Genomic DNA, 12,373 nt, shown 5'->3' on the forward strand with positions numbered 1-12,373 from the left:
CCCCAGGGTTGGACTGGGGGGGGGGGCATCTGATTCAAGTATTGCTGCAGAAGCGTTTGAGTGCCATATACGGCAACGGATTACCCCCTCCAGTCCTTCTCCTGGGTCCATCTGTAATCTTCTATTCTCTATATCCAGGGGCGCCTCTAGCCATGTTGTCACTCCAGGCGAGAAAATCTGTGGCGCCTCCCCCCCCACCCCCATGGCGCCCTTCCATGAAAATAATCATAATGCGGCAGCGTTTCACCAGAAAATACACATAATGTAAGGCTGCAGAAGTGAGCTTACGGGCTGTGGGCCAGTGAACTGATGCAGAGTCTATTTGACGCCGCAAGCCTGTTCACCATCTGGGGACACAACATCTGGCGGGGGTTGACCGCGGTCCTCGCTGCACAGCACTCATACCTGGTCGGCCTGGCACCCTCTACAATGGGTCAGAAGGAGGCACAAAGGGGGACAGAAGGAGTCACAGGGGGACTAAAGGAGGCACATGGGGACAGAAGGAGGTACATGGGGACAGAGGAAGGCGCAGGGGACAGAGGTGGCACATGGGGACTGAAGAGGCACATGGAGACAGAAGGAGGCACAAAGGGAAACAGAAGGAGGCACAGGAGGACAGAAGGAGGCAGAGTGGGACTAAAGGAGGAACAGAGGGGCAGAGGTAGCACAAGGGGACACATAAAGGCAAAGGGAATATAAGGAGGCACAAAGGGCACAGAAGGAGGCAGAGATGGCACAAAGGAGGAAAGAAGGATGCACAAGGCACAGAGGTGTCAGCTGCCTGCAACTTATGCTAAGTAGATTCAGCAGAAGCAAGTAACAGAACAGCAACAGGGGTGTGGCTTAATTTGGGGGTGGGGCTTAATTCTGAAACATGGCGCCCCCCAGGACCAATGGCACTCCTGGCAATGGCCTGTACTGCCTATGCCTAGAGGCGTCCCTGTCTATATCTCTCTACGCTTCTTTTCCCGGAATTCTGGGGGGCATCCAAATAGCTGCAGAGCTGTTGAGCGCTGCAGAGAAGGTAGCGCTCCACTCACATAGCACTAGATGTCTCCTCGGGACCTTCCACTATGTAACTATGTAACTAAGTATTATGTTCCATGCACTGTGTACTCACTACTGAATGTAATGTACATTACTGCTTGTGTTTTGCTGTACCATCACCGACCCTGTATGTGCCAAAAATAATTCCAGGTACAACCCCCGTTGTACTTGGCGAAATAAAATGATGCTGATTCTGATTGCATGACTCACTACTGCACTTGCACCTTCAAGCGGTAAGGAGGAAGCACTGTAGTGAGTGGTGGAATGCGGCTCACTGTTCTCCTATGATGCGTAATGGAGCGCAGACTATCGCGCAGACTTCTGGGAAAGTTAACCCCGTGGTCACAGCTGATTAATCAGCACTTCATTAGCATTTAAATTCCTGAGGAGCTTGCAACTCGAAATTAGTCGGAAGCCCGCCTCTGCTTGCTTGATCATCATCGCTATAAATTGAGCAATCCCCGATAGTTAATCCCCGGGGAAAAAAAAAACACAAAGACAAAGGGAGCCCAAATGGTGCAGTATGTCACAGATGAATGTTTGGAAAAAAGGTGTTCGACAAAGAAATACTCACAAAGGTGGGTTGCACAGGGGGCAACCGACCACTTCAGGCAGGTGGAGTGTCTTAACCTGACTCCACTCAGGTATATCAGCAATCCTGGGGGCGGTCGCTCTTTTGGAAAATCTCATACACTGTAAAACCTATGGGGTGGTGGAATTCCACCTTGGGTTAGGTGTGGGACTCCCCTCACTAAAGAGCGGGGGGAGTAAGGTACAGCAGGAGGTGAAGAAGCGCCCAGTGGATGTATAAAACACTTTAAAGAGACACTGAAGCGAAAAAAAATGATGATATTATGATTTGTATGTGTAGCACAGCTAAGAAATAAAACATTAAGATCAGATACATCAGTGTAATTGTTTCCAGTACAGGAAGAGTTGAGAAACTCCAGTTGTTATCTCTATGCAAAAAAGCCATTAACTCTCCGACTAAGTTAGTGGTGGAGAGGGCTGTTATCTGACTTTTATTATCTCAACTGTAAGGCTGCTTACACACCAAGACGTTACAGGCGCACGTTAGTGCGCCTGTAACGCTCCCCCAACGCACAGCAATGTAACACAAGTGGGCTGTTCACACAGCCCACGTTGCGTTACATGTAACGCTGCACGTTCTGTGCAAAGTGCAGCATGCTACGGCGTTGGAGCGGCTATAGCCGCGATAGACTGTTTGCACATGCGCAGTGGGGGGCGGAGAGGAGGCGGGGAGAGCCAGCTACAGTAGCCGCGCACATGGCTACTTAATATTCACTGCACTGGCGGGCGCTGATTGGCCGGCGGGACCACGTGATGCGGAGTGTCTCGCTCCGCATCACGTGGTCCCGCTGGCCAATCAGCGCCACTCTGGGAGACATTATAGGACTCGAGCCGCCTAACGCGGCTCACTCTACCGTCGGCTCTTGCAGCACCATACGTTGTGTTAGGTGCACGTTATGCGACCTTAACGTGCCACCTAATGCAACGTCTTGGTGTGCAAGAAGCCTAAGTGAACTGTTTACTTTTTCTCTGCTAGAGGAGAGGTCATTACTTCACAGACTGCTCTGATAGAATCATTTTGAATGCTGAGTGTTGTGTAATCTGCACATATTATAGAATGATGCAATGTTAGAAAAAACACTATATACCTGAAAATAAAAGTATGAGAATATTTTCTTTGCTGCTAATCTTCTAGTAATTATTCATAGTACACAACCAATTCACTATATCATATTTTTTTTTTCGCTTCAGTGTCTCTTTAAAAACAATAAGATTTAGAAGGATTAGGTGGCTTACCTCATAGACAACAAATCACTTTAAGTAAAGCAGTTTAATAGTAATAAGCCTGGCCTGTGCTTATTACTATTAAACTGTTTTACCTAAAGTGATTTGTCGTCTATGAGGTATAAACCTCATCCTTCTAGATGTTATTGTTTTTAAAGTGTTTTATACACCCACTGGGCTCCTCTTCACCTCCTAACATCGGAGCGCGTAATGAAATGACAGCACCATTGATGGTCTGCTGATCAGATAATTTGCGGAAGACCAAAATTTAGGACACGGAATTGCGAAATTCGCCACACTTGAAGACTTTGACTGGAATGAGTGTTTGTCTGTCTGAACCAATCCGCCAGGAATACTGGTCTACATGGACGGTAATTGCTGGCTTTTACTGCCGTAGGGAGAGGAACACTTTTTTTTAACCTCCGTGCAAGGGCGTGACTTTAGGGGAGCAGCCTGTGACCGTTCCTTCCTCTGATACAGGGGTCAAACCTCCAAATAAGGTGTTTTTGTGGCTACACTCGTTATGGGTCTGAAGATCATGATGGCCACCCTTGTATTATGGCCCTTGTGAGATGGGCCCCCAGGCTGTGACGGTCACCAAGGTAAGGAGTGGAGTGTGAACATTGGGGGGGCCCTATCAAAGTTTTGCCCAGAACCCCACGAATTGTAGTTATGCCACTGCCTCCGTGGCATTCAGCTTCTGCTGGATTTCTGTGCAAAAAGTGGTTCAATTCATTTTCATGACATTTGTGCCTATAACGTACCAAAATCTAGTAAACATTTTGAGTGTAACAAAAGTTAAAAACACAAAATCATGTAAAAAAAGAAACAAATAATAATGTTCCCTTTCTGCCAAGCCACAATTTCACCACTCCTCAGCTTTTTGGCAGAAAACATGCAGTTTTTCGCATTAAAGTTCACGTTCGTGACATTTTTGCATGCAGGTTTCCAGAACATGCACATTTTAGCCGGTGTGCACCTTGCAGGATGCACGCCGGCACTTGTAGTCGCACGCCGGCACACATCTCAAACGCTTAGCTGTGCCATGCACGTCTATAGGGATTCGCATGCATGCTATGGGAAACTGCAGCAAGCCGTCCAGAATCGCGCCGCAGTGCGATTTGGATAGCAAAGTATTGGAGGAATAGGCAGCATCTCCCTGCCCGACTGGCCTGCGGGAAACCGCTGCAGATTCGGGTAGTATTCGACCCTGCTGCAAATGGGCCCTTAATGGGCGTGATTAGAGGTGTGGCAGAGGCATGTCTTAAAGAGAACCCGAGGCAGGGTTCTGAGAATAAAATCCCCATACAGAGGCTGGGTCTGTCTATAGAGCCCAGCCTCTGTTGCTATTTACATCGCCCCTAAGCCCCCCCTGCGCTCTGCAATCCCCCCATAAATAACAGCCGCGCTGCTGACACGCAGCTTGTCAGAGCGGGCTGTGTTTTCCTTTGTAACGTCAGTCTCCGCTCTCCCCCGCCTCCTGCATTGTTCCGGGCCCCGCCCGCGTCCCTTCCCTCCCCGCTGATTGGAGGGAAGGGACGTGGGCGGGGACCGGAGCCCTGCAGGAGGCGGGGAAGAGCGAAGAATGACGTTACAAAGGTAAACACAGTGCGGCTGTGATTTATGGGGTCTCCCTGAGCGCAGGGGGAAGTTAGGGGGAATCTGAATAGCAACAGAGGCTGGGCTCTATAGGCAGACCCAGCCTCTGTATGGGGATTTCGTTGTGAGAACCCCGCCTCGGGTTCTCTTTAATGTGTCCCTCTTTTTTTCATTTCAAAAAGTTGGAAGGTATGCTTACTATGATTTAATATGACCCAAGTGAGGATTGCAAAAGGTTTCCAGTTCCTAATATATAACCAGCCCAAATTGGCTGCTCCAGGTGGATCTTCACAACTCTCCCCTCTGTAGTGAATGGAGCCGGAGTAGCCAGGTGCGCAAGAGGCTCTAAATGCTTTTTGGTCACTGTTGGCACCTGTCGCCTGTATTTTTGGATAAACATAAGATGAGCAGGACTGATGCGGTACCTTCTTCATCGGAGGAATCGCGACCCGTCTCCGGGGTGGAACAGCTGCTCTCAGTGGTCTGGCTGCTGATAGATGGCTGCTCGCTGGCCTTACGGCGCCGACCCTCTGCGTTACCCCGCTAGTGAGACAAGAAGAAAACAGGGGTTACCCCTGGGAAGAGCCGTCAGCTCCCCATTTTATTACCTCCTTATAAAGCCCAGGATGGCACCGATAATTCTAATCTATTCTATGCAGCAGTTCCCTGAGATGGTCGATGAGATGCTTATCATTTCAAGTTGATGCAAATGCTATGATTGGCAGGGCCAGATTTACCATAAGGCACTGTAGGCACGTGCCTACAGGGGCCTGATGATGGAAAGGTGGCTCACTTCCCTCCCCTAGTGCCTTCCTTCTTCCTTCCCTATGCAGAGTCCTGATCAGAGTGTTGATTAGAGGTTACTCACCCAGCTCTCAGCATTCCGCTGGCCAGATCTCCCTTCAGTCAGGGGCACCTCTAGCTACTTAATATTGAGGATAATTCTAGCTACTTATACTAAGGGGCACCTGTAGCTACCTATGATGGGCAAGGGAAGTAAGGGAGAAGTGACAGCTGGGCAAGCCAGCACACTTGCAGCGTAGTTCGATGGGGGTTTGTAGGTTCATGGAGGGCGGAGTCTAAGGTGCCAGGACACCTGTGCCTATAGGCTCCTGTGATGTCAATCCGGGCCTGGTGCTTGGAATTGGGCTAAATGAATGCAGCGGCTATTGTGTTTGATTACTCCATTTTCAAGCGATGTAAATTTGCATAATATATGCAAATAAGGGCAGAATTATTAGCATAAAGTAATACGTGGCAAACATTAGTGGAGTTCTGGCCCTTCTGTGATCCATTTACAGTCTGGGAGGAATCAATCACTTGTCAGACTAGCAGGGCTGGCGCTACCAGTCAGGCAAAGTGGGCAATTGCCCCAGGGCCCCCCGAGCCCAACGCTGCTAGTCCCCCCAGGTCTCTTGCATGATTTGTGTAAAGATTACAACTTACCCGTCCCAGTGCTGCTCCGTCTGTGCTTGTCCCACTCAGACAGGTGAGTTGCAATCCTTACACAAATCCTGCAGGGACTCAAGGGAGCAGTTGGGGGGAGACCTGGGAGGGGGCCACATTTGCTGTGGGGGAGAGGGCCCCAGGTTATCTTTGCCCTGGAGCCCCATTGGGGTTTAAACCGGCCCTGCAGACCAGTGTATGGCCGCCTTTATACGACAATCTGTCCATCACAAGGTCTGGACTTGGACTCAGGGCTGGATTTCTTGGAAGGCCGTGAAGTCCCAGGCCTTAGTCAGCTGCTGCCCAGTGGAGCAGCTGGACCTGGAAGGCAAAACTGCAAATGGGGAGCAACACATGGAAGAGGTAGCTGCACATGGAAGGAGAGTAACAAGAGGGCCGAGGAGCAGAAAATGTATAAATGCGGCCCTGGTCACGGCAAAAACAATTCCGTGTGATGTTAGAGTACCGAAGGTCCCCCAGACTGAAGATACACATATTTACACAGTTATGATGTCATAGCTCCCAACTGTCCCTTTTTTCGGAGGGACAGTCCCTTTTTGGGAGCCCTGTCCCTCTGTCCCTCTTTCGCCCTCATTTGTCCCTCTTTCAGGACTTTGTCCCTCCTTCTATGTAAATATATATATTTCTATATTAAAAATGTGTTTGATTGACTCTAAACTTTATTCCCAACCTTTAAATTGATATAATACTAATTTTAAAATGTTACTATGAAGGAAAATGAACCAGGATAGAAAGGACCAGTATGGTTTGAATTATAAAACAACATATGTTTCTTATGAAATCTTTATGGTGTGCGTGACTAGAGGCATGGCCAGGGGTGTGGCACGGGTGTGGCTTAAGTGTAATACCAATTAATAGAAAAAAGACACGCACACCAAGCCAATTCAAAATGCTTAGAAAAAGTGTATTCACAATAGTAATGATATATGCTGGTCTGAACTCTCAGTACCAGTAAAAGGTAGCACACAAAATGGCATACAAAATTACAGTACAAAACTACAAAACATTAAAATGCCCACAGTTGACTGGAAAAGATGCATGTACAGTAACATCAATGCATAAGAACATACTCCAAAAGAAGGGGGCTATACATAAATCATGAGCCAATGTTGCATCTTGACCAGTATGAATCTCTAGGAGATCAGAGTCCCCTGTAATGCAAAGTCCAGGAACAGAGTCCCAATATGATAGTAAGCATAAGCCAGTGTAGCAAACAGTGTAAGATGAGGTGCTGGCACCCTCCTCTAATTTACCCAGACGTCGGCGTTTCGGAATTGCTTCCTTTATCGATGGGTGAAAAGTAGAAATGAGCGACCACAGCAGAGCGGGTGATAGGCAGCGTCCTGATGGCAATGGCGTCCTGCACGCATTAAATACACATACTTCCTACACGAAAATAGGGGGCGGGAACAAGTCGTCACACCGGGGCCGGCCCAGTGACGGGATGACATCATCCGACGTACGCCGATGCGTCAACGCGTCACACGTTGCGTCCAATGCGTCTCCATGGTAGCGGTGGGTGGCGAAAGAGGCAGAGCGCCACCTATCATCCACACACCGCTGTTATCATGGGGGCGGATGGAGCGCAGACCAGCATATATCATTACTATTGTGAATACACTTTTTCTAAGCATTTTGAATTGGCTTGGTGTGCGTGTCTTTTTTCTATTAATTAGTATTCATCTTTTTGACACAGCACCCCGCTTGCATTGCGATATATATACAGATTTTATGATCCTAGGTGTGCAATACCTAATCTATGTCTATGGAGTGTGTCTTTTTATAGGTCTGCACCCGTTTCTTGATTTTGCTACTATAATCTTAAGTATGTCTTTTTCTGACCTCTCAGGACTGACTAATCGCATAGCAGAGACCTTGGTGTACAATCAGGGTGAGATTGACAGTTTGATACAACAGTATACAAATCCTAATAGTAGCTTCACTACTGATATACCATACTTGCAAAAGCAGTTTGAGAACCTTGAAAAGAGAATTATACAATATAAGTTACACTCTGAGACATTAATTGAATATCTAAAGGTCAAGCGCATTACAAGGGGATTGCGCCTAAACATTAGACCAATTTTCTGCAGGAGCAGTAAATCCTTTTGTGACAACTGGTTCAAAATATTAAACAAGTGTAGTCTAGATCTCATTGCTCTAACTGTTCAGGGCATCCAAGACGAGATTACAAAATTTGAATCTTCCTCTGCAGTACTTAGAGCAAAGCTAGAGACTCTACTCGACAGTGACGACAGGGGTCTGTTTTTTGACCAGCATAAAATCAGACTTGAAGTGTATCGACAACAAACCCTAACCGGCAAATTAGAGAAGTATCGACGAGACACTATAGATTACCAAGAGGACAGAGTATATTCTTGGCGTGATAATAGGCGCCGGGGGAGAATTCCTCCATCTCGCCCCGATTCAGGTAGTGACATCCCCTCTGACGCCAGTTCTGGTGAGGGCCCCTCCCCTGCTACCGGTTTTTTAGGCCGGGGCAGAAGAGGACGAGGAAGAGGACGAGAAGGGGCAAGAGACGTAATCGACAACAGGATTACCAGGAGCCAAACTCAACGTGTGACCTAGTGGTTAATCTATCCTCGGACACTTACAGATCTAGAGACCAAGGTATTAGCAAAGGGTTTGGGTTTTGTTCCCACACACATAGGGTCTACCCTAGAACTTGATACAGATCTCTCTCGTTTCTTTAGGACATTACGGACTAAAGCATTTTTTTCTAACAAAGCACAAACCACAACTTTAGAAGCCCACCCTATCTTTCCACCAGAAATTGACACGAAAATGTGCAGATCTAAAAGTAAGTGGAGTCCCCCTAATAATTCACCGGCTGTGGAAACATTTATCAATCTTGTAACTAGGGATGTGACAACTCTTACACGGTCAGGTGTAGATCATGGGACCAGGCGCAATATGACCTTTAGTGAAAGAAAGGCCTTGGATTCATTACGTTTGGACCCTGATCTCGTGATCAAGCCGGCCGATAAGGGTGGTGCCATTGTATTGATGGATAGTACTGCATATAGGAGGGAGGTTCTACGCCAATTGCAGGATTCTACAGTCTATTATAAACTAAATGGAGACCCTCTACTAACAATTAAAAAAGAGATTGATACATTGATCAATAGGGCTTTTGATGATGGGACAATTGATAGACGTCTAGCAGACTTTCTCATCTCTGACTTTCCCCTCACACCCGTTTTATATTCTACCAAAGATCCACAAATCTCTTGTGGATCCCCCGGGACGCCCCATAGTGGCAGGCACCGATTCGGTGTTTCAACCACTGGCTATTTTATTGGACCAGGTGTTTCGCCCAATGGTTGCAAGTATGCCGTCTTTTCTTCTAGACACAACTTCCTTCTTGTCTAAAATCGCCACAGTCGGTGACATTCACAGGTCCATCCTCCTGTGCACTATGGGCGTATCAAGTTTGTATACATCTATCCCTCATGAGGCGGGTCTTAAGGTAATTAAGGAGGTGTTGGGCTCTATGTCTCTTTCTGTTCCATTGAGAAAATTTCTGCTTGACGCCCTTGAGATTGTTCTCACCCGTAATTACTTTGCGTTTGAGGGCACGTTCTACCAACAACGCCAGGGCACAGCAATGGGGAGTAATATGGCCCCTGGGTATGCAAATCTTTTTATGGGGGATTTTGAACAGCAATTTGTATATACTCACCCGTTATATATGTCAGAGGTCCTGTTGTATCTTAGATATATTGACGACATCTTCTTTATTTGGCAAGGTACTGAGGACCAATTAAAGCTGTTCACAAGAGATCTGAACCAGGCAGTCTCCACTATTAAATTCACCCTCGAGTACAGTCCCAAAGAGATCCACTTCCTGGACGTCATGGTAACCCTTAGAGATGGCGCTTTGCAGACTGGGCCCTTCAAGAAAGCTACCGACAAGAATACGTATCTTGCTGCAAACAGCTTTCATCCGAAACGTCTCAAGGCAGGTCTCCCATACAGTCAATTTGTGAGAATACGTAGAATCTCATCTGAGGATGATGTATTCTATCGGGAAGCCATGATTATGTATGACAATTTCAAACACAGGGGTTATGGGGATGATGTCCTTAGGAGTGCCCTGGATAGGGCATCTCGACTGGACAGATCTGAGCTACTTACATTCAAGCCTAAAGATGACGCATCTAAGATACCAATGGTGTTTACCTATTCTCCATTATCCCAACAGGCAGCCACGATTGTACACCGCCACTGGCATATCCTGAACAGTGACCCCACATTGGGGACCACCTTCCGTGTGCCTATCGCAGGGCTAGGAATCTTCGGGACTCTCTGGTGCATGCGGAGAGTACTCCTCAACCACGTACTACAGGTAATTGGCTTACTCAGATTCCTAAACCACAGGGCATGTACCCTTGTGGACACTGCATGCAATGTAGTTTCGTGAGCCGTGGGGAGTATTTCTCGCATCCCCGGAGTGGTACCCGAATATATCTTAAGGATTTTGCAAATTGTTCCACGAAGGGTGTTATTTACCTTATTACTTGTCCCTGTGGCCTGGCCTATGTTGGTCAGACGTCACGAGAAATTAGACGTAGAATCTCAGAGCATCGGAGTAACATACGGTGTGTTAATGTGGATAAGCCCTTGGTTAGACATTTTTGGGAAGCTGGTCACCAGGTTTCTCAATTGCGTTATAGAGTTGTAGAAATTGTCCACCCCTCTCGCAGGGGGGGCGATTTTGAACAAAAACTACTTCAGCGAGAGCTATTTTGGATTTATAAATTGGATACCAAACATCCTAGAGGCCTGAATGAGGACGTGTACCTCAAATGCTTCTTATGATTTACTGTTGCATCTTACTGTCATTATAGTGCTGCTATCACTTTAAAAGGAATAATAATATTATCTTAAATCTTTAATCTTTGATTCTGTGAATCAATATATCATGGGTTGGCTTATCCTGATTGAACTAACATATGGTCTTTTTTGTCTCTTTGTATCTATTTATAGGCACTTACAAGGTCCTCACACCGACTCACCACTGTTGTCTATGTAACCAAGCAGCCAGGATCACTAGTTGTAAAGCATTGTGTATCTTATGCATATAGATCCTGATCTCACTGCGCTCCATCCGCCCCCATGATAACAGCGGTGTGTGGATGATAGGTGGCGCTCTGCCTCTGTCGCCGCCCACCGCTACCATGGAGACGCATTGGACGCAACGTGTGACACGTTGACGCATCGGCGTACGCCGGATGACGTCATCCCGTCACTGGGCCGGCCCCGGTGTGACGACTTGTTCCCGCCCCCTACTTTCGTGTAGGAAGTATGTGTATTTAATGCGTGCAGGACGCCATTGCCATCAGGACGCTGCCTCTCACCCGCTCTGCTGTGGTCGCTCATTTCTACTTTTCACTAGTGTTGGGCGAACATCTAGATGTTCGGGTTCGGGCCGAACAGGCCGAACATGGCCGCGATGTTCGGGTGTTCGACCCGAACTCCGAACATAATGGAAGTCAATGGGGACCCGAACTTTTGTGCTTTGTAAAGCCTCCTTACATGCGACATACCCCAAATTTACAGGGTATGTGCACCTTGGGAGTGGGTACAAGAGGAAAAATTTTTTAAGCAAAAAGAGCTTATAGTTTTTGAGAAAATCGATTTTAAAGTTTCAAAGGGAAAACTGTCTTTTAAATGCGGGAAATGTCTGTTTTCTTTGCACAGGTAACATGCTTTTTGTCGGCATGCAGTCATAAATGTAATACATATAAGAGGTTCCAGGAAAAGGGACCGGTAACGCTAACCCAGCAGCAGCACACGTGATGGAACAGGAGGAGGCGCAGGAGGAGAAGGCCACGCTTTGTGTGACACAACAACCCAGGCCTTGCATGAGGACAAAAAGCGTGCGGATAGCATGCTTTGTACCGCCATGCAGTCATAAATGTAATAAAGATAAGTGGTTCAATAAACAGGGACCACGCGGCAACGCTAACCCAGCAGCAGCAGACGTGATGGAACAGGAGGAGGCGCAGGAGGAGAAGGCCACGCTTTGTGAGACACAACAACCCAGGCCTTGCATGAGGGCAAGAAGCGTGCGGATAGCATGCTTTGTACCGCCATGCAGTCATAAATGTAATAAAGATAAGTGGTTCAATAAACAGGGACCACGCGGCAACGCTAACCCAGCAGCAGCAGACGTGATGGAACAGGAGGAGGCGCAGGAGGAGAAGGCCACGCTTTGTGAGACACAACAACCCAGGCCTTGCATGAGGGCAAGAAGCGTGCGGATAGCATGCTTTGTACCGCCATGCAGTCATAAATGTAATAAAGATAAGTGGTTCAATAAACAGGGACCACGCGGCAACGCTAACCCAGCAGCAGCAGACGTGATGGAACAGGAGGAGGCGCAGGAGGAGAAGGCCACGCTTTGTGAGACACAACAACC

At 47.5% G+C, this 12,373-nt stretch overlaps 1 protein-coding gene across 3 annotated transcripts in view; it reads right to left on the bottom strand.

The window, feature by feature from the left end:
- OSBPL5 (oxysterol binding protein like 5) overlaps nt 1-12,373 on the bottom strand; it is a 173,640-nt gene that overhangs the window by 6,907 nt on the left and 154,360 nt on the right. For all 3 annotated transcript variants that reach the window (XM_068260978.1, XM_068260976.1, XM_068260977.1), the window contains one exon: nt 4,887-5,004. In XM_068260978.1, coding sequence (XP_068117079.1) covers nt 4,887-5,004 — 118 coding nt within the window. The remainder of the gene's footprint in view (nt 1-4,886; nt 5,005-12,373) is intronic.

The sequence above is a fragment of the Hyperolius riggenbachi genome, chromosome 11, assembly GCF_040937935.1.
Source record: "Hyperolius riggenbachi isolate aHypRig1 chromosome 11, aHypRig1.pri, whole genome shotgun sequence".
NCBI lineage: Eukaryota > Metazoa > Chordata > Amphibia > Anura > Hyperoliidae > Hyperolius > Hyperolius riggenbachi.